This window comes from Peromyscus maniculatus, chromosome 2 (assembly GCF_049852395.1).
Source record: "Peromyscus maniculatus bairdii isolate BWxNUB_F1_BW_parent chromosome 2, HU_Pman_BW_mat_3.1, whole genome shotgun sequence".
Taxonomy (NCBI): Eukaryota; Metazoa; Chordata; class Mammalia; order Rodentia; family Cricetidae; genus Peromyscus; species Peromyscus maniculatus.
The window spans coordinates 77,656,790-77,680,705 of record NC_134853.1 but is presented as its reverse complement, the minus strand read 5'-3'; the positions used below and the strand labels follow the sequence as shown (position 1 = coordinate 77,680,705).

Here is a 23,916-nt window from a genome sequence, read left to right as displayed (position 1 = left end):
GCCTGCCTCTGCCTCCCGAGTGCTGGGACTAAAGGCGTGCGCCACCACCGCCCGGCCAGGCTTTGTCTTTTAAGGAAAAAGATAACTTAAAATTGATGCATCCTGTAGTGTTAAGAGGTGATATTTTTTTTTAAAAAAAATGAACAGTGTTTATTATGCTAAACAATGTATGGAAATTCTTAGTAGGAAGACCTCTCAGGTTTTTATAAGTGAATGCTTTTCAAATGCATAGTTGTAAGTTTTGTAGCTCCGAAGGGAAAAGCTTCCCCAATGCAAGTGTTAAAGCTCTGTTCCAGCAGTCAGTGGAAGATTTCCCCAGCAGGAGAGTTACAGCTCTGCTCCAGCAGAGGTGGGGGTGATGTTTTCAAAGCAGAAGAGTTACAGTTCTCCTTTTCTTTTATTATTTATACGCAGGATCAGTTCAGATTATACATCGTATTGTTGATGGTTTGATTCCAAAAATGAGACAACGAATGTAAGTCAGTGTCTCATTTTAAAATATTCAGAACAGACACACACACACACCCACGTCTATTGGCAGAATGTGCTTCTATTAATACTAACATTGTAGTCGTGCCATAAATTTAAACAGCAGGTTAATTCTAGATCTACTCTCATAACCCATTTTATTCCCAGCTTGTTCATGTTTCTTCCTGGTTCTCTTGTCTCCATACTCAGCATCACTAATGACATTTCCCTTCTCTCCTGCAATACTGCTTCCTAGTCACTGGGTAGCATGCAGTTCACTTTAAAGAATCATATATATATATGGATATATATATATATATCCATGAATAGTGCAAAATAGAAAGTCTTATAATTAAAGGGACTGATTGCACTTCTAAACTTTAGTATGCTAGATAGGCATTTTGTTTAAATTTATATTAGACATTTAATAACTGCCTTCTATGATTTATAATAACACATGACACATAAACACATGTACTTTGAATTTAACCTTTTTAATGTTCAGAATTATAAAGGACAGTTAACTAGAGAATGCTGGTCACACTCAACATACCTACCACTTCCAATCAGCACAATGACGTTTCAGTGATTAAGTTGGTCTGATAATCCACTTAACTCTACCAAATATGTATTTGGTAATACATTTGCTGTTATGTCTGGGAAAATAAGACCTTGCCCCTTATTTCCCACGCTTGAAATGAAAACCTTTTTCTCTAAGTATCAGCACCATTCATACTTTATTATTAATATTATTATGGTCCAGCCTTAATAATCTATTTCCCAGGGAACCAGAAGAAAAGCTATGAACAGCAAGAATTATTTTCAGTAAAATAATCTAATTACACCGAGCTGTTAGGTCATACTTTATTCCTCTATGATAAAATTCTGTCTCCTCAGCTTCAGTTCTTTTCTCATGCCTAGCTCCTCTCTTGCCTGATTTCTCTCTGCATTCATCTGCTGTCCCCTCTAAGTTCTATCTTAATTCTCTCATCTTAATTCTGCCCCATCTTGGTCTTTCTCATCTCATTCTTACCCATCTTGTTCTCCTCTACCTGGCTCTTCCTCATCTTCCATCTCATTCTTCTAAACCTCCATCTAGTTCTCCAGTCAAAATCCTCTCCAGTCAAAATCCTTCCTCAGTCTTTGAGTTTTACAGTTATATACCCATGCAATAGCAGTGCTCTAGCTAAAGCAAGGTCACCAGGCTTGAGTTCTTACAGCATCATAAAGGCAGACAAGAGTTTTCCTCAGGCAATGACCATCAGGCTTTCTTTTACAACCCAAAAGGGAAGAGGTAAAGGAGGTCAACTAAGAGCTAATATTGGTTAATATATCAGAAAAAAAATTTATGTGCCAAAGTACATTCCTATAGGTGGTTAGGTAAATGTTAGGAGTCTATAATGTTAGTATAAATACCACCAAGGCTGTATAGGAAAGGAGGGTCCAAGCTTAATTTGCCTTAATTCAGGAGATCCTTTGGCCTTGGAACTTGATAAGCATTTCTGATAAAATACACTGTTATGAATTCTTGAAAGCATATATATCATATAAGGAAATCATTGCAGGAATTGGATAATATATATACAAAAGCTAAAATATCACCAAGACATGTCAATCCATGGCTTGACCTTCAGAAAAGACCTTGACCTTTCCAAATAGTAGCTTTTGAGATAGTAGCTGAATTCCATTACATTTTCCTATGGATTGCAGCACATATTTCCAGTAAATATAAACTACTGGACTAAAAATAGTCTCCAAGTGAAAACTTTCCTAAGAAAAACCTGAGGTCACCAAAGGGAAGGATCTCATTTCATCAACGCTGAACTGCCAGTCAGTCACCAGTGCGGTAGCTGCCAGTTCTCCATGGTTCACCACATGCTTAGCAATCTACCTCTGCTCAAGAGTAATAGGGACCATTAAATTCATAGGTCGTTCAAATTGGAACACGGACCTAGACACTTGAAGGAAATAAAAGTATTTTTGGGCCCAAAAGATGGTTCAGTGAGTAAATGTCCTGGATGCACAAACTGATGACCTAATTTTAGTTCACAGAACCCACAGGGGCAGAAAAGTATCAACTCCTACAAGAAGTTGTCCTCTAACTTATGTACGGCTGCCTTATCAAGCAGGTGCCTGTGTGTGAATGCCCCCCCCACATATAACAACAATAATAATGTGTGGTTTGAATAAAAATGGCCCCTCAAAGGCTCATAGAAAGTGACATTTAGGAGATGTGGCCTTGTTGGAGGAAGTATGTCTTAAGCAGTATATGTCTTAACCACTGAGTCCTCTGTCTTTCATTTCAAAAGTTTAACTGTTTCATAAATTAAACCATCACTTAGGCCTGTACAATTTCATCATGGGTTGTCACTTGTTTTCTGGTTTATTTTCTTCTTGTTGTAGCATTTTTCATGGACCATGCTCATTTCCTTTTAATTACTTACCTTTGAATGGACTGAGCACCCCAAGACCAGATATTCTTAGGAATACTGGGGTAGGAGAGAATAGTATTGCATTCTAGACTAGATGGAAGTTCGTTCTGACAGAACAGTTTATACATGTGTGCTTGTGAGAAAAATGGAGAATACATATTAGATGTTGGAAAAAGTTAAAAAATTACTCCTTCGTGAAAAACAAGTACCAAAGAGTCTGTGGCAATCTTTCCCTCTGCTTTCCTGCTGTAAGAATAATGCACTTGTGTATTCGTTATTTGCTTTCTTCTTGCTCTTTCATGCTGCCAAACATCTATGGATGCTCCCATTCCTCCCTATATATCGTGACCTACTGCAAACAGAAGAGCCATGTCTTTGTTCTGTCAGTTCAGAGATCTCTTTCTACAAGGATCTTCTTTTTACATGTGGTAACCATTTTTCAAATATTTCAGTTTGGAGTTACAGCAATATTTGTCTATGGGAATCTGTATTGTGTTGTATGAGGGTAACTTCAGACAGAATAGAGTACAAATATTTTTACTCTGCCATTTTAAATCCTTAAGTTCTGGTGTGGAGCTTTGAAACAATCTAAATGAACTGACAGAGCTGAAGCCACATAAAATAAGCACTGTAAAAAATAAAATAAGATCAATACTCAAGAAAAGTACAACAGAGATGAGAATTACCTATCCTATCTGCAGATAATGTATCAAGGTGATGGAATAAACCATGATTTTCTCTATTAAACTGTCAAAATTAGCAGCATCCATTAACACTGATGGTGGTCCTAGGGTCTGCTGTCAGATTAAACTTGTTACAATGGTTTCTCAGAGGAGGTCATGGATAACAATTATTTGTCACCCTCCAGATTTAGCTATTCCTCATACAAGTATTAAATAGCACACCAGTGTAATGCACGCTGCTTCTTGGTGAAATTTAAGCTGACATTCAGACCACCATTGTTAAGCTTCTCTAAGTTGAACTATTTTAAAGTCCAAACTAATACACTATAGTTTTTTGGGATCTATCACTACTTTACAACGAATACAACATTAATTCATTAATAATACAGAAACCACTTAAACAACTCAATGAGACAGTTTTAAAAAGAGGTATCTCAAAGCAACATCATAAGCCCTAGATTCTTCAGTGGCAGAGGTCCTAAATCAAGATAATATTAGCATACAGAGTTCTTATTTGTGACATTTTAGCCATCATTTTTAAAAGAGTAAAAAGGATAATGTATTTCTTACTTTACACATTTGTAAAGAAGATAATGAATCATGTGTAATGGAAAATTGCACAAAGCTAATAAAATAAGCAGAGAAAAGGGGAAAACTGGTGGCATATGTACAGCTGATTGCTGATCATTTTACCTCATTACATCTCTTTCAGAGATGAAAGTGCAGCTTTGGATGTACACATGAGGTATTTAATGTTTCTTATATTCTCCTCTATTAAGCAATTTAAAATTAACATTTTAAAACATGTTGAAAAAAATAGCAAACGTTAGGGGTCTATCACCTACCCTTGGATTTTTACACTGGAGACTGACACATGAAATCATGAGTTCAAATGTATTCCAGACAAATAACTGACATCCAACCCAGGCTGAATAAAAAAAAAAAAATCTTAAGGGAATTTGTGAAAATATTAAAAAGAAAACCAAGAATAAAACCCACCACTTTTTCACAGACACCCTTATTTGAAAAGTATGATCAGCATTCCCTGATGTTTAAATAAACAATGGACTACTTAGATGATGGCCATCCTCTTCTATACATTGCAATAGAAAAATATCTATCTAGAAGTGAAAGCACAACCAAGGATGAACAAGGGCCACAAAGGAATATAAGGACCACAAAGTGAATTTGACTAAATACATTTGCAACACGTATAGCACACTTTAATAACTACCTCATATGTTGCAAAATAGAACCACAATGCACTGATCTCCAACATCAGTCTTGTGTGAACATGGTAATTTGATTCCTTCAAGGCTATGAGGTTAAAGAGATGAAGGAAGTCCTTTTTTAAAAAAACTGAAGACAACTGTGGTGTGTAAGTTCTTACAAAATCATATACATGAATAGGGTTTCCTCTTGTATCAGTTCTTCCCTATTTCTTGATATCAAGATGATAGTAAAAGGTTTTAAAATATTTAAAGGCCTGGAGACATGGCTAAACAATTAAGACAAGTTCATTCCTAGGACCAAAGTTAGGTTTTTGACAACTTTCTGTAAATCATGCTACAAAAAGCTCCAAGGGTCTAACCTTCTTGAAAACCAGAATGCACATGCACATAATCATCATACAAAGACACACTGACATCACATAGTTACAATCTGTAAACAAATTTTCCTCATGAATGCTTTTCTCTTGTAAGAATTCATTCTAGTAACACAAATTTTGAAACATTTAAAAGGCTTACAGAGATTTTCTTCATTGTGAAGAGGTTCATGTAACAGAAAACTAGCATGTAGGCCGAAGTCAGAGAAATCAATCCTTCTCAGTTGGTGGTATTTCAGAAGATTTAGGAAATGCTGCCATGCCTATAAAGTATGTCAGTAGGGGTGGGCCAGAGAGTTTTCATCCATACACCATTTCCAGTTCCCACTCTCTACTTTGTGGTGCAAGTTGAGGATGTAAGTTCTTAGCTTCTTGCTTTAGCTGCCCTTTCTGACAATTGTTGCCATGCCACTTTCATTGTGATCCAGTATCTCTCAGGAACCAAGGGCCAATTAAATTCTTTCATAAGTTGACTTAGGCATTATGTTTTATTACAGCAACAGAAAATGCACTAATACATATCCATAAAGTTTTACTCATAGATTTCTTTTTTTCTGTGATTGAAGAGAAGAAATCTAAAAGTTGTTTTATAGTTTAAATTCATAGGCCCTTTGTCTATGTGAGATTGCAGGTACAAACAAAATAAAAACATCTTAATGGCTGAAGAGATTGTTGACACTTGCTAGATTTTTTCTTCCAGAATAATCTCGTGTAACTAAATGTACATATGTTGGCTAATGATCTTACCAAATCCTTTATAGTCAGATTTCCTTCAGTATTCATTTATTTTCAGATCGTCAGATTAATGTTATATGCACAGGATTTAACAGCTCAATTACACACTAAAAGTTTTCCTCGTGTATGAAGACTACCATGAATTGCAAAAGTTTGCCACACTGATTACATTTATAGGATTTCTTGACAGTATGATTATTTTCTTATGATTTTTAAGAGTACTGATATGCAAAGGCTTTACCATATTAATTACATTCATAGGGTTTCTCTCCAGTATGTCTTCTTTTATATATTTGGAGACTACTTTGATATGCAAAGTTTTATCACACTAATTTCATTCATATGGCATCTATCTCCTCAAGATGTTTTCTTTTATGTCTTTGGAGACTCCTTCGACATGGGAAGGCTTTATCACACTGATTACATTCATAAGGTTTCTCTCCAGTATGTCTTCTTTTATGTATTTGGAGATAACTGTATTTTGTAAAGGCTTTATCACATTGATTACATGTGTGTGGTTTCTCTCCAGTATGTGTTCTTTTATGTATTTGGAGACTATTGTTATAGGCAAAAGCTTTACCACATTGATGACATTCATAAGGTTTCTCTCCAGTATGAGTTCTTTTATGTACTTGGAGACTCTTTTGACATACAAAGGTTTTACCACACTCATTACATTCACAAGGTTTCTCTCCAGTATGTGTTCTTTTATGTAACTGGAGACTCTCTTGATGTGCGAAGAGCTTACCACACTGACTACATTCATAAGGTTTCTCTCCAGTATGTGTTCTTTTATGAGCTTGAAGATGAGCATGTCTAGAAAAGGCTTTATCACATTGATTACATTTGTGGGGTTTCACTCCAGTATGTGTTCTTTTATGCTTTTGTAAATTACTGTATTGTGAAAAGGCTTTATCACATTGAATACATTTGTATGGTTTCTCTCCAGTATGTGTTCTTTTATGTTCTTGAAGACTATTGTGATGTGCAAAGCCTTTACCACATTCATTGCATTCATAAGGTTTCTCTCCAGTATGAGTCCTTTTATGTCTTTGGAGATTCCTTTGACATACAAAGGCTTTCCCACACTCATTACATTCATAGGGTTTCTCTCCAGAATGAGTCCTTTTATGTATTTTGAGACTCTTTTGACATAAAAAGGCTTTACCACACTGACTACATTCATAAGGTTTGTCTCCAGTATGAGTTTTTTTATGCTTTTGAAGTGTACACTTATGTGAAAAGGCTTTATCACATTGATCACATTTGAAAGGTTTCTCTCCAGTATGTATTCTTTCATGTCTATGGAGATCCCTGTAATATAAAAAAGGCTTTATCACATTTACTACATCCATAGCGTTTCTCTCCTGTATGTCTTCTTTTATGTACTTTGAGATTACTGTGTTGTGAAAAGGCTTTATCACATTGATTACATTTGTATGGTTTCTCTCCTGTATGTGTTCTATTATGTATTTGGAGACGACTACGATGTGCATAGGCTTTACCACATTGATTACATTTATAAGGTTTCTCTCCATTATGAGGTTTTTTATGTGTTTGGAGACTACTGAGATGTGCAAAGGCTTTATCACACTGTTTATATTCATAAGGTTTCTCTCCAGTATGAGTTACTTCATGTCTTTGTAGACGACTCTGACATTCAAAGGCTTTATCACATTTATTACATGCATAGGGTTTCTCTCCATTATGCCTTCTTTTATGTATTTGAAGATGATTGTGATATGCAAAGGCTTTAACACACTGAGTAATTTCAGCGAGTTTCTCTCCAGTATGATTTCTTTCATTCCTGCCATGTCTTCTATAACTTTGACAATGTTTTTCAGTATTATAGCCCACAGCAATGAGGTGCCTGTAGGTCTCCAGCATCACATCTTGGTATAGATTCTTCTGGGAATAATCCAGCAAAGCCCACTCTTCCACACTGAAGTCCACATGCACATCGTCATAGGTCACTGCACCCATCTTGTGGTCTCAAAAGGCAATCCCGACTTCACTGTCACAGCCTCATGCAAACAACTCTCAGGATCTCCTCACTGTAGCTCTGACTCAACTCATGGTCTGAAAGGCGATCCAGGCTTCATCCTCACAGCTTCACAGCTTCATGTCATGACCTCTCAGGATCTCCTCTTGGAGCTCTAACTCATGTCCTGGCTTCCCAGCTGGACCATGCTCTCCCCTCAGTTCCCTGCAGCAGCACTTGCACAGCACAAAACTCAATAGTGCCAAATCCTCTTCAAAGTCAAGCCTGAAACCAAAAAATTATTCTTAAATGCCATAGGAAAAGAATAAAACTTGTACACGAACTGAGATCTAGCAATGGAGAAGAAGAAAATGGTAAGTAGTTTGGGGCATCAGAGATATCAATCCTCTTGTCTCTGGCCCTAGACTGTGATGATAGTTAACAGAAAGCACATTCGTTTAACTTTCATTTCATTTTTTTATATCAATTTTACTACACATCACTACCTGAACAAGGTTGAAAAAACATGATCATAAGAACTATGTGCAAAGTAAGGTCAAGATTGTTGTCACATTCTGTAGCCAAGAGCAATACATAGTCTTTCAGTGTCACAGCTCACATTCAAATATGCCTCAAACTGTAAAACAAGTAGGAAGTCAAACTACAGAGGAAAGAGGACAGTTCAGTTCATAGAGTGTGTGGTTAGGGGCCTAGGTGGCAGAATGAGATGAATGAAAAGAAAATGAAACCAAAGATGCACTCAGAAGCTCATGCTCAATTAGAAGCTTCATTCCAGGTAATTAGAGTTCATAGTGTTGAAAGGTATGAAACACACTACTGAAGAAGAAAAGTAATCATCACCCTCACACAGGTGTCGACCCTGTGAGCTATAAGAACAACCTGTATGCAAGATATACCCACTGACTGTGCAATAGTGGCACAAACTATAGGAATAACCAATCACCTTTTAAATGGATTTAAGGCCAGCTCTACAAGATGGAACTTATACCTGACACACTAATGAGGCCAAGAACCTGAGACTAGATAGGTGAGAGGCCTCAAGGGAAAATCTACTATAATTATTCTGCCAAATGAACATAGAAATAAAATGACTCCTAACTACATATTGTTATATCCATGGAGTATCACATTACTGAGCATTCATCATAAAGGAGACATCTTGCAGTACATAAGTAATACTGGACAACATTCAGAGAGTGAGGTTCTTTGGAGCACTCAGTACTAAATGGAAAGCCCATTAAAGCCCTCCCCTCAAGTCTCAGGGATATATATATATATATATATATATATATATATATATACATATATACACATACACACATACACACACACACACACACACACACACACACACACATATATATGAAAATAGAAAGCTATAAAAGGCAGAGGTGATGAACAACTCCAAGGAAACAGCATTTTTCAGACACAATAGGGCTAATGCACATTTGAAATTACAGAGACTTTGACAGCATGCACAAGATCTATACTACTTCAAGCCAGACAAAAATCCCAGCACAGAGAATGGGAAGTGGGCACAAAGTCCCTCATCTAACCAAGAAGCTATGTGCAACCATTAACTTCTGGGATGGAGAAAACCAGTTTCCTTCAATAGAGAGACAAAATATGTTAAACACACTCCAGGACAAGCCACATGCTCATGAATAGCTGGTCAACACAAAATGGACCCCATGTAATTTTTTGTTTTGTTTTGATTTTTAACAGAAAGTATCTGAAGTTGAGTGGGTATCTGGGAGTACTTTGGGGAGATGAAAATATGACTAAAATATATTGTGTGAAATTTTTTTTTTTAATTTTGATAGAATATTACTTTGAGGTGTGTTAGTTTATGTTGCATTTCTTTAATTCTGTAAAGCTTTGTTACTGTGCCTGTGTAAAATACCTGCTGGTCTAATAAAGAACTTGCCAATAGCAAGGCACCAGAAAGGATAGTTGGAAATCTCAGGCAGACAGAACATATTGAGAAGGCGCCAGAGAGCAAGAGGCCATCAAGGGTCAGCTACCCAGCTACATAACCAGCAAGCCATAAAGTAAAATTAAGATTTATAGAAGAGAATGGGAAAAATCCAGAGGTAAAAGCTAGATGTGTTAATTTAAGTTAAGGAAAGCTGGCTACAAACTAAGCCAAGCTAAGGCTGGGCAATCATAATTAAGAAGAAGCATCTGCATGTGATTTGTTGGAGGGGCCCCGAAAAAAATAAAAACAAGTAACAACAATAAATAAAAAAAGGAAGTGTAATAGAGCCTTATGGCACAGGCCTATTATACCAGCTACTCTGGAGACTAGCCAGGATGATGGTTAAGTTCAAGGGCTATCTGTGCAACAGACTTCCTGGTGAGCCTAGGAAACTTAGTGAGATTATCTCAAAAGAAAAACTGAAAAAAGAGCTGGGAATATAGCTCGGCAAGAGAGTGCTTGCATACACAATCCTAGGACTGAAAATAATAACAATAATGATCAGAATGGGTCTTTACCTATGTACTATTCATTCACTTTGTAATCCTTTGCAAAATAATCTATACCTCGCCACATTGCTACTTAGAAGTTGAAGGGTAAAATAAAGCAGTCTTTCCATGCCATTATCCAGAAAAATCATAAACACACAGGGACGTGTTTCTGAATATTCTATAAGGAAATTTCTGAGGGAGTGATGGAAATAAAGAACACAGGAAACATAGTTTGTATTAAAAAGTAAGATAGGTAAGGTTGGACAGAATCTGCCAGCTCTGATTGGACAAAGAGGTGAATGAATCTTCTCCTATCCAGAGAGTCCTGCCTCTAGGACCTAGGGCTGAAGGCACAATCCGTGCACCCCACCCCCACCGATCGCTGCCCTAGTTTCAGGCTAGCAGGCAACACTCCTCCACGCAAGCCACCCCACTACACCCCACAATGGAAACTGTAATCCACAAGATCCACTCCCTGACCCTAACCCAACCATCCCCCTGTAACCTCAGTTTCTCCCTGAGAAACAGAATCTACCACATCTGATTGAACCAAGAGCGGTCCCTTGAGACACAGACACAGTAAGCACAGACTGAACCAAGAGCAGCTACCTCAGACACAGACACCTCTTTACACCTATTGGAGGAAGAGATGGGTAGACACCACTGCAAAAATACATACAGCAACATAAAGAGCAATATGGCACCAAGAGAACCTAGAGGTTTTACAACAGCAAGACCTGAGCATCACAGAATAGAAGAAGCAGAAGTAAGCAATCTTACAAATCATTTTATGAAGATGATAGAGGCTTCTAAAGAGGAAATGAAAAAATCCCTTAAAAAAATTGATGAGAAGACTACCAAAACAATTGGAAGAGATCAATAAATCCCTTAAAGAAAGCCAAGAAAACAAAGTAAAAGTAAAGAGGTGAAGGAAACAGTTCAAAACATGAAAATTGCAACAGAAGCAATGAAGAAGATAGAAAAGGAGGGAATGATGGAAATAAAAAAATCTGAGTAAATGAACAGGAACTACAGATGCAACCATAACCAAGAGAATACAAGAGATGGAAGAGAGAATCTCGGACATGGTGGACACAATAGAAGAAATAGATTCATCAGTCAAAGAAAACACTAAAACCAAAAAAGTCATAACACAAAACATCTAGGAAATCTCTGACACCATAAAAAGTCCAAATCTAAGAATAAGAGAAATAGAAGAATACCAACTTAAAGGCACAAAAAAATACATTCAACAAAATCATACAAGAAACCTTTCCCAAATTAAAGAAGGAAATACCTATGAAGATACAAGAAGCTTACAGAACACCACACAGACTAGACCCCCCAAAAAAGTCCCCTCATCACATAATAATGAATCCACAAAACATAAAGAACAAAGAAAGAATATCAAGAGCAGCAAAGGAAAGAGGCCATGTGACTTATAAAGGCAGATTCATCAGAATAACACCTCATTTCTCAATGGCAACTCTGAAAGCCAGAAGGTCCTGGGCAGATGTAATGCAGACACTAAGAGACCTCAGATGCCAGCCCAGACTACTATATCCAGCAAAACTTTCAATTACCATAGACAGAGTACACAAGATATTCCAAGACAAAACCAGATTTAAATAATACCTATCCACAAATCCAGCCTTACAAAAAGCACTAGAAGGAAAACTCCAACATAAAGAAGTTAGGTGTACCTATGAAAACACAGGAAATATATAACCCCATAGTAGTAAATCCCAAAGAAGGAAAATACACACAATCTACCACCAAAAGATAACAGGAATTAACAACCACGGTCATTAATATCCATTAATATCAATGGACTCAATTCACCTATAGAAAGACACAGGCTAAGAGAATGGAAACAAAAACAAAAACATCCTTTTGCTGCATACAAGAATCACACCTCAACTTCAAAAACAGACACTACCTCAGAGTAAAGGCCTGAAAAAAGACTTTCCAATCAAACAGACTTAAGAAGCAAGATGGTGTAGCTATCCTATTATCTAACAAAACAGACTTCAAGCTAAAATCAATCAAAAGAGATCAGGAAGGACATCACATATTCATCACAGGAAAAATGCACCAAGAGGAAGTCTCAATTCTCAGAAATTATGTCCCAAACACAAGGGCATCCACATATGTAAAAGAAACAGTACTAAAGCTTAAATTGCACATCAAACCCCACATGCTGTTAGTGGCAGACTTCAACACCCCACTCTGATCAATGGACAGATCTGCTAGACAGAAACTTAAAAGAGAAATACGGGATCTAACTGATGTTATGACTCAAATGGACTTAATAGATATCTATAGAACCTTCCACCCTGATAGAAAAGAATATACCTTTTTCTCAGCACACCAAAGAACCTTCTCTAAAATTGTCAACATACTTGGTCACACAAAAAAAATCTTAACAGATACAAAAAATTGAAAAAAACCTTCCTGTATTTCATCAGCCCACTGTGGCTTAAAGTTAGATTTCAACAACAGCAAAAATCATAGAAAGCCTACAATCTCATGGAAACTGAATAATGCTCAACTGAATCACCAATGGGTAAAGGAAGAAATAAGGAAAGAAACGAAACACTTCCTAGAATTCAATGAAAGTGAATGCACATCATACCAAAACTCATGGGACACTACAAAAGCAGTACTAAGAGGAAGGATCATACTGCTAAATTTCCTCATAAGGAAGTTGGAGAAACCTCACAGAAGTGACTTAACAGCACACCTGAGAGCTCTAGAACAAAAAGAAGCAAACTCACCCAGGAAGAATAGACAGCAGGAAAAAATCAAATTGAGAGCTGAAATCAATAAAAACAGAAACAAAAAGAACAATCAAAGAATCAATGACACAGAGTCAGTTCTTTGAGAAAAATCAACAAGATAGACAAATCTCTATCCAAACAAAATAAAAGGCAGAGAGAGAACATCCAAATTAACAAAATCAGAAATGAAAAGGGAGACATAACAGACAATGAGGAAATCCAGAGAATCATCAGGTCATACTTCAAAAATCTGTACCTTACAAAACTGGAAAATCTAAAAGAAATGGACAAAATTCTAGATAGGCACCACATACCAAAGTAAAATTACTATGAGGTAAACAATTTAAATAGACCAATAACCCCCAAAGAAATAGAAATAGTCATTAAATTTCTACAAAACCAAAAAAAAGCCCAGGACCAGATGGTTTCAACACAGAATTCTACCAGATTTTCAAAGAAGAGCTAATACCAATACTCTTCAAATTGTTCCACACAACAGAAACAGAAGAAATGTTACCAAACTCCTTTTATGAGGCAACAGTTACTCTGATTCTCAAACCACACAAAGAAGCAACAAAGAAAGAGATTACAGACCAATATCCCTCATGAACATTGATGCAAAAATACTCAATAAAATATTGGCAAACCGACTCCAGGAACACATCAAAAAAAATTATCCATCATGATCAACTAGGCTTCATTCCAGGGATGCAAGGATGGTTCAGTATATGAAAATCTGTTAATGTAATACACCATATAAAAGAAAGTCAAAGAAAAAAAAAAACACATGATCATCTTATTACATGCTGAAAAGGCCTTTGACAAAATACAACGCCCCTTCATGATAAAGGTTTTGGAGAGATCAGGAATACAGGGAACATACCTAAACATAATAAAGGCAATTTACAGCCACCCGACAGCCAACATCAAAGTAAATGGAGAGAAACTCAAAGAGATTCCACTAAAATAAGGAACAAGGCAATGCTGTCCATTCTCCCAATATCTATTCAATATCGTACTTGAAGTTCTAGCTAGGGCAATAAGGCAACAAAAGGAGATCAAGGAGATACAAAATGGAAAGGAAAAGTCAAATTTTCACTATTCGCAGATGATATGATAGTTTACATAAGTGACCCCAAAAATTCTACCAGGAAACTCATACAGCTGATAAATACCTTCAGTAATGTTGAGAGATACAAGATTCATTCAAAAACATCAATAGTTCTCCTATATACAAATGATAAATGGGCCAAGAAAGAAATCAGGGAAACATCACCCTTTACAGTAGCCACAAATAATATAAAATACCTTGGGATAACTCTAACTAAGTGATTGAAAGACCTATATGACAAGAACTTAAAGTCTCTGAAGAAAGAAATTGAAGAAGATATCAGAAAACAGAAAGATCTACAATGCTTAGGGATATGTAGGATTAACACAGTAAAAATGGCAATCTTACCAAAAACAATCTACAGATTCAATGCAATCTCCATCAAAATCCCAACACAATTCTTCACAGACCTTGAAAGAACAATACTCAACTTCATATGGAAAAACAAAAAACACAGGATAGCTAAAACAATCCTGTACAATGAAGCAACTTCTGAAGGCATCACCATGTCTGACCTTCAGCTCTATGATAGAGCTGTAGTAATAAAAATAAAAGTTTGGTAATGGCACAAAAAAATGACATGTGGAGCAATGGAATTAAATTGAAGACCCTAACATTAATTCACACACCTATGAACACCTGATATTTGACAAAGAAGCCAAAACTGTACACTAGACAAAAGAAAGCATCTTCAACAAATGGTGCTGGCATAACTGGATGTCAACATGTAGAAGATTGCACATAGATCCATATCTATCACCACACACAAAACTCAAGTCCAAGTGTATCAATACCACAACATAAATCCAATTACACTGAACCTAACAGAAGAGAAAGTAGAAAGTAGCCTTAAGTGCATTGGCACAGGAGACCACTTCCTAAATATAACACCAGTAGCACAGACACTGAGAGCAAGAATTAACAAATGGGACCTCCTCAAGTGGAGAACATTCTGTAAGGCAAAGGACATGGTAAACAATACAAAATGACAGCCTACAAAATGGGAAAAGATCTTTACCAACCCCTGTAGATGTAACCAATCGTATTATTAAAATAAGAAACACAGAGCCAAGGTAAAAGAGAAAAGCCGAGAGGTCAGAGCTCAGAGATAAAATCTTACCTCCTGCAGTGCTCCTAGCTTCCCCGAGAGAGGGAGGTACTTCCTGTGTCCCTGTTTAAATAATCTTTCTGTTCTGCCTTCTCATTGGTTGTAAACCCAACCACATGACTGCCTCATCACTGCCTGTAAGTACCGCCCTCCAGGTCTTAAAGGCGTATGTCTCCAATACTGGCTGTATCCCTGAACACACAGAAATCTACCTAGCTCTTCTAACCACCACGCTCTTACTATGGCTCTAATAGCTCTGACCCCAGGGCAACTTTATTTATTAACATAAAATTAAAATAACATTTCAGTACAAATAAAATATCACCACATTTCCCCTTTTCTATTTTAATAAAAAGAAAAAAGGCAAAAGGTTATAACTAACAAAAGAAAAACTATATACAAAAGTACAATAACTATATACAATATATACAAGTAACAAATACCTAAACGATGTCTAGTCCATTTGTATTTGACAAATCAGAGAAAATAATTCCCTTATCTATCCTATTTTAGTAAGTCCAAAATGTATCTAATTCACTTTCTATCCTAATTAATCTTCAACTATAACTAACTAATCTTCAACTCCCTCAGAGACCCAAGAAGGAAATAATATTAGCTAACAAAAATAAAAACAGGAAGTGCACAAAAGCAACTTCCAAAAATTTTGTGAGTTGACAGAAACAGCCAGCTGCCTGGACAGTCACCTGAGGTTTCTCCACAGTGTTGGGGCATCATCTTCAGCCTATAGGCTTATCGTATCTGACAGACTCATTTGTTAAGTAGGTTGTACACAAGGTCAACAGTTCAACCTCACACTGGGTGAGAGCAGTCCATGTACCAGAAACACCTGAATTCCACTAGTGTCATGTCATGATTCAGGATTTTAAATTCTGGAAATTGTTGACAGTTTTTGAATTCAGCTGTCCATTCTTCTTGTCTGTGTATATATGGCTTCATCTCAGCATCCTCTTCTTCTCCACATCCCTCTATTAAATGCCAGTCTACTATTGAGAGGCGTGAGCTTTCAGTTGCTGTTCCATTGCACAACAGAAACCATCGGCCCACTGCCTGTTCAGCTGCCTTCGAAGAAAAGGACACTGTACCTTTTCCAGATTGTGAAGGCGACTTCAGGGATGGTGCCATATTGTCCTGGCCTCAGAAGATGCCGTCTGATAAAGCCATAACCACACTTGTTTTGGCAGGAATCGGTAGTCCTTTGTTTCATGTTCTGTCTGTCCATTTTGTCTTGTTGATACGAGGATACTTTGTTGTCCAGTGGCTAACTTTTGCCACAATGAAAATTAACTCCATATGCAGTTTCTTCAATGCCCATATTTTCTCTGAAGTAGATTGGTACTGCCAGGAGCCGACATGTCTCAAAAAAGAAAAATTTCTAAGTTATTAAAACATTTTAAATGCCATATTCTGTAGATCTCTGAAGGGTTTGAAGATGACCTGTCTAAAATATATCTGCTCAATTTTTAAAACATATCTAATATGACTACAATTTCTATTGTAATGTCTAACTACTAACTTTCATTTCTTTATATCCTAATAGTTGGTAATAATGTAAAGTATTTAAAACTAGTAATTGTCTTTTTCTTTTCTTTCTTTCTTTTTTTCTTTTTTTTTTTTTTTAAACAAGAACCTTAAATCTAATCTCCTTTGCTTAGCCTTTTTCCTAACCCTTGACAACAACTTGTAACCAACCCCCCTAAACAATGAAAATTATCCCAGACCCAAAACCCATTAAAAGAACCAAAAAACCACCCGCCCCACACCACCTCTTTGGGAATGTGGGCGTCGTTCTTAAAATTGCTTCCTGCTGGGTATGGGCGAGGTTATCTTTATCCTGAAAGAAAAATTTTAGGTTAATTGTCAAATTCTAGGAAAGGTAACTATATCCTTCATTATTATCCAGTCTGTGTATAATGCCAAAGTTCAGGGTTTATCTCAAGTCCTTATTCAAGTAGTCTTTGAGACTGGATCATCTCAGCTAGTCATCTCAAAATTGCTCTGAGCACCTTGTAGTTCAAAGCTGATCTGTAGATGATGTTTGTCAGCTTAGTGATATTATTATTGTCCACGTGGAATTGTTGTTGTTGTTGTTGTTGTGGTGGGGCCCCATCTTCTTTCCGGAGACTTCAGTTGATGTTAGGCCTGGCCGTGATTTCCTGCAGAAAACTGATAAGAGACTCGAACACAAAGACATATATATGCAGCTAACTGAAGCCTTTTTTCTAGAATTAGTTAGTACTCTATATGACCATTCATATCTTAACAAAGTTTAAAATGTATATATATATTAATCTTGTAAATTTTGATATAAAATTTATACTTTAAGAAAAGTTTAAAGAATCAGAATAGAATCAAAGAGTTGAGATTAGTAATAGAATAGTCCCTTAATTAATTTGGCTTTTGTCCTGTCCCATAGCAGAAAATGGCTCTTTTATTCTGTCATGATACAGGGAGTTTGTATTTTCATTTTAACAACATGCTTGAGTTTAAAGAAGGAGAGAGCCATTCTCCAACTCCAAAGTCAGCTTTAAATTTTAATTGAACTGGGACTATTAGAAAACCAATAGTGTTAAATCTTTAGAGAAAAGCAGAAACAAACATTTAAGAAGACATAAAATTTTTTTTAGATAATATATACCCATATGCCATATACTCCAATATACTCTGTTTCCTGGGATAGATGATTTGTCCCTTTTCTTCAGTTGTCTCATTTGTCTTGTGTCCTTCAGATTCCTTAACCTTCATTCTCCTAAAAGACAAAAACAAAAACCTTCCCCCAAGACTAATTTTGGGGATGTTCCTTTTTGGCAAGTTATTATCTGATTAAATGAAAAGACATGTGTTACAGGTACAAGTTAGTTTAAATTGGATGTTCATGCTGGTTGATGAACTATCACCTCCTCTAATTAAGAGGTTTCTCTTGTTCAAATCGAACCTTTATCAATTTTGATGGTACCCACAGCTTATCTTCTCCTATAGAAACAAAAGCAAAACCTCGTCCCCAACGTAATACATACCCTGGCTTCCATTCTGAGGTCAGCACATCCTTAAAGTATATAGGCTGATTTAATTCTGTAGTTTTTTCTATTATCCAATGTCTCTCTGCAGCTGTTGTTCCTTTCTCATTGGCATTCAGAAAATTCAAAGTTAATAGAGCATTATGCAGTCTATTTCTGGGGGTTTTTGTTACTCCTTTCTGTTTATTTAGCATATCCTTTAGAGTTCTGTTTGACCTTTCTATAACTGCTTGACCTGTAGGATTATGTGGTATACCTGTAATATGCTTTATATTGTAATAAGCAAAAAACTGTTTCATTTTAACAGAGACATATGATGGAGCATTGTCAGTTTTGATTTGTGCAGGTATACCCATAATGGCCATAACTTCTAGCAAATGAGTGATTACAGAATCAGCTTTTTCAGAACTCAAAGCAGTTGCCCATTGAAATCCTGAATAAGTATCGATACTGTGGTGTACATATTTCAGTTTTCCAAATTCTGCAAAGTGAAACACGTCCATCTGCCAGATTTCATTCCTCTGAGTACCCTTTGGGTTACATCCTGCTGGTAATGGTGTTTGATTATAGAAGGAACAAGTAGGACATTTCTTTACTATTTCTTTGGCTTGTTGCCAGGTTATGGGAAAATCCTTTTTTAAACCTTTACTATTGACATGATGTTTTTTATGAAATTCTGAGGCCTCCAGCACATTTCCTATCAATAATTTATCAATCTCATCATTGCCTTGTGCTAGAGGGCCTGGCAGACCAGTATGAGATCGGATGTGAGTTATATATAAAGGATGACTCCTTTTCCTGATTGTATCTTGTAATTGAATAAATAGTGAAGTTAATTCTGAAGCATCAGGGATAAATTCTGCAGTCTCAATATGTAATACCACTCTTTCAGCATACTGAGAGTCAGTTACTATGTTGAGAGGTTCTGAAAAATCCATTAATACCAACAGAATAGCATACAATTCTGATTTTTGCACTGAATTATAAGGACTTTGTACCACTTTACTTAAATTTTCTGATTTGTAACCTGCCTTTCCTTGTTTGTTGGCATCTGTATAAAATGTACGAACTCCAGATATGGGTTTTTGCCGTACAATTCGAGGCAAGATCCAATCAGCTCTCTTTATAAAATCAATTCTGTTGCTTTTGGGATATTTGCTGTTAATTTCTCCCAAAAAATTACTGCAAGCTCTTTGCCAAGGTTCACTTTCTGTCCATAATTTTTCAATGTCCTCCTTAGTTAAAGGTACGACAATTTCTGCTGGGTCTATTCCTGCTAATTGACGAAGTCTCAATTTTCCTTTCCAAATCAAGTCAGAGATTTTTTCCCCATAAGTTTTTAATTTTTTATTTGGTTTATTTGGTAAGAATATCCATTCCAATATAATATCTTCCCTCTGCATTAATATTCCAGTAGGGGAATGCCTAGAGGGTAAAATAACCAAAATGCAATCCAGCTTTGGATCAATACGATCCACGTGCCCTTCATGTACTTTCTTTTCTACCAAGGCCAATTCTTTCTCAGCTTCAGGTGATAATTCTCTTGGACTATTTAAGTCCTTGTCACCTTCTAAGGTTTTGAACAAATTAGTCAGTTCATCATTTTTTACCCCAACAATAGTTCGTAGATGAGAAATATCTCCAAATAATCTTTGAAAGTCATTAAGAGTCTGTAGTCTATCTCTCCTAATTTGCACCTTTTGGGGTCTAATTTTTTGTAGCTCTATTTTATATCCTAAATAATTAATAGAATCTCCTCTTTGTATTTTTTCAGGAGCAATTTGTAATCCCCAGCAAGGCAAAATTTTCTTTACTTCTTCAAACATTCTTTCTAAAGTATCTGCATTTGAGTCAGCTAGTAAAATATCATCCATATAATGATAAATTATAGATTTAGGAAATTTTTTACGTATCACTTCCAATGGCTGTTGTACAAAATATTGGCACAGAGTTGGGCTATTTAACATTCCCTGTGGGAGGACCCTCCATTGAAATCTTTTAACCGGTTGAGAATTATTATAAGTAGGCACTGTGAAAGCAAATCTTTCTTTGTCTTTTTCTTGTAAGGGTATTGAAAAGAAACAGTCTTTTAAATCAATAACTATGAGAGGCCATCCTTTTGGTAACAGAGTAGGCAAAGGAATTCCAGATTGTAGAGAGCCCATCGGCTGAATTACTTTGTTAATTGCTCTAAGGTCTGTTACCATTCTCCATTTACCAGATTTCTTTTTAATAACAAATACAGGAGAATTCCAAGGGCTGGTTGACTGTTCAATATGCTGAGCATTTAGCTGTTCTTCTACCAGCTCTTCTAAAGCCTGGAGTTTCTCTGTTGTTAAAGGCCATTGCTGAACCCATACAGCCTTGTCTGTTAACCATTTTAAAGGTAGAGCTGTTGGTATTTTTGGAAGATTATCAGTTGTTGTGCCCTGTTCCTGTATAATATGGATGGCTGGTGACCACTCAAAATAATGCCTTCTAATATTTCTCTCAGAAACATGTGCTAGTTTATGATTTGTTTCTGAGATTGGAGGGATTTTAATCTGAGTATTCCATTGTTGCAACAAGTCTCGACCCCACAGGTTCATAGCTATGTTAGCGACATATGGTTTTAATTTTCCTCTCTGTCCTTCTGGACCTATACATTCCAGCCATCTTGCACTCTGTTTCACTCCAGATAATGTCCCAATTCCTAACAGTTGAACGTTTACCTCCTGAAGAGGCCAAGCTGGATGCCAAAATTCTGGTGCAATTATGGTAATGTCCGCACCTGTGTCTACCAGACCAGACAACAAAACACCATTTATTTTTATCGTTAATTTTGGTCTCTGTTCATTAATAGAAGTTTGCCAAAAAATTTTCTTTATGTTTTCTCCTGAATTTTCTATTCTCTCTTTTTCATCATCCTGACCAGCCTGATTTATTCCAATAGTCATTTGGTTATTTAATCGCTCAGAGCAGGGATTTCCTCTACAGCTGCAGGAAAGGTTTGAACTGGTTTTGCTATGGGGGCCTGCATGAGGCCCCTCCGGGAGTTTCCCGAAAACTGAGGCAAAGGATTACCCTGTCTGTCCTTTGTTGATCTACATTCGTTGGTCCAGTGTTTTCCCTTACCACACCTTCTGCATACTCCAGAAGGAAGGGGCATTCTGTTGCCATTGTTCCTTGAAGAAACATTGCTTCTAGGATTGACCTGTTTACAGTCCCTTTTAAAATGTCCTTGCTTTCCACACCCAAAACATCTAACACTCCTCAAACCTTTTGAAATTACTTCTCCTACCCACGTATCATGCTCATCAACCTCAACATTAATTGTTTCTCTAATCCAATCTTCCAAAGGTGCAGATCTTGCCCTTAACGGCCTGATTATTCTTTTGCATGCTGCATTCGCATTCTCAAATGCCAAAGCTTCAATTATTGCCTTACTAGCTTCTGATCCTGAGACCATTCTGTTTACTGCTGAAGCCAGTCTTTCTAAAAAATCTGTGAAAGATTCTTTAGGGCCTTGCATAACCTTTGTGAATGACTCATGTTTTTTTCCTGGTTCATCAACTCTGTCCCATGCATTCAAGGCTGCCATTCGACATAAAATTACGGTTTGAACATCATATAAACATTGTGTTTGTATTGAAGCATATTGGCCTTCTCCAATAAGCTGATCCTGACAAACTTGTATTCCTTTATCCCTCCATTGTGTTTCTACGTTTCTAGCTTCCTCCTTAAACCAAGTCAGAAATTGAATTCTCTGGCTGGGTTCCAGAACAGCTTGTGCAAGGTCCCGCCAGTCCTGTGGTATAATCCTATTATATGTTGACCAAGAGTTTAACATTTGCTTTACATATGGGGAATGCATGCCATAAGATACTATTGCCTCCTTAAACCTTTTAAAATCCATCAGTTCAATTGGAGCCCAGATATTTTGTGTAGCCATTTGATCAGGCATCTGCTGTACGGTTACAGGATAAATTAAGGATGATTGTGTGAAAACAGGCTTTCTTTCTGTAACCTTATGATCCAAACTTGAACCAACTTCACTGTTAAAATTAACAGGTTTTTCTAAAGCTGTTATCCTGGCACTTAAATCGACTATCTTTTTAAATAGTAAAATGAGAATAAGCATGGTGATTAACTGCATAATTCCCATAATACTAATCTTCTCATATAGTTGTTCCATTGTCAGACTGCCTAAAATTTCAAACAAAACCCAATTTTCTTCCAATGTACACAGGAAACCCATTTTTTTTTAAATGTGGAAAAAATTTGTCTTTTAAATAGTTTCCTTTATGACTTACCAAATCTGCGTAGAACAGTAGAAATCCGAGCGAATTTCAAAACAGCCACCTAGAGTCCTAGGTGTAAATCCAGAGAGAGAGAGAGAGAGAGAGAGAGAGAGAGAGAGAGAGAGAGAAACAGAGAGACAGAGAGAAAGCAAGAGAGAAAGCAAAAGCGAAAGTGAAAGTGAAAGTGAAAGTGAAAGCGAAGGGGTAGCCGGCTAAAGCTTAAAGCCAGCCACTTGTTCCCTCTGAGCCGAGTCAAGGCTTGGCTTTACAGCCAGGGGCCCTGTTTAGCAGGGCAGGCCTGAGCTGTTTGTAGCACTGGCTTTAAGCAAGCAGCTCACAGTCCAGCCTGAGTCCAGACCTGGGCCGGGGCTAGGGAGCCGGCTGCTCCGGCTAGGGAGCCGGCCCCAAGCAGTTTTTAATGGATTCTAGTCACGTTGGGCGCCAGATGTAGATGTAACCAATCGTATTATTAAAATAAGAAACACAGAGCCAAGGTAAAAGAGAAAAGCCGAGAGGTCAGAGCTCAGAGATAAAATCTTACCTCCTGCAGTGCTCCTAGCTTCCCCGAGAGAGGGAGGTACTTCCTGTGTCCCTGTTTAAATAATCTTTCTGTTCTGCCTTCTCATTGGTTGTAAACCCAACCACATGACTGCCTCATCACTGCCTGTAAGTACCGCCCTCCAGGTCTTAAAGGCGTATGTCTCCAATACTGGCTGTATCCCTGAACACACAGAAATCTACCTAGCTCTTCTAACCACCACGCTCTTACTATGGCTCTAATAGCTCTGACCCCAGGGCAACTTTATTTATTAACATAAAATTAAAATAACATTTCAGTACAAATAAAATATCACCACAAACCCCAAATCTGACAGAGGGCTGATCTCCAAAATACATAAAGAACTGAAGAAACTAGACAGCAAAATACCAAACAATCCATTTAAAACATGGGATACAGAACTAAACATCCTTACTCATCAGGGAAATGTAAATCAAAATGACTCTTAGATATTATCTTACACCTGTCAGAATAGCTATGATCAAAAACACTAATTACAGCTTATGTTAGGGAAGAAGTGGAACAAAGGGAACACTCTTCCACTAGTGGTGGGAGTGCAAACTTGTACAGCCACTTTGGAAATCTGTGTGGCGGTTTCTCAGGTAATTGGGAATCAATCTTCCTCAAGACCCAGTGATAACCCTCTTG

At 37.0% G+C, this 23,916-nt stretch overlaps 2 protein-coding genes across 2 annotated transcripts in view; both read right to left on the bottom strand.

The window, feature by feature from the left end:
- Window positions 1–946: 946 nt before the first annotated feature.
- LOC143271850 (uncharacterized) lies at window positions 947–7,907 on the bottom strand. Its single transcript, XM_076564225.1, has one exon. It carries the CDS (start codon window positions 7,905–7,907, stop codon window positions 7,227–7,229), a length of 681 nt encoding a protein of 226 aa, XP_076420340.1. The 3' UTR covers window positions 947–7,226.
- The window catches only part of LOC121827235 (uncharacterized), a 47,236-nt gene continuing 24,266 nt past the window's right edge, over window positions 947–23,916 (bottom strand). Inside the window, exon 3 of the mRNA XM_076564218.1 lies at window positions 947–8,190. The gene's annotated coding sequence lies outside the window, so the exon portion shown is untranslated. The remainder of the gene's footprint in view (window positions 8,191–23,916) is intronic.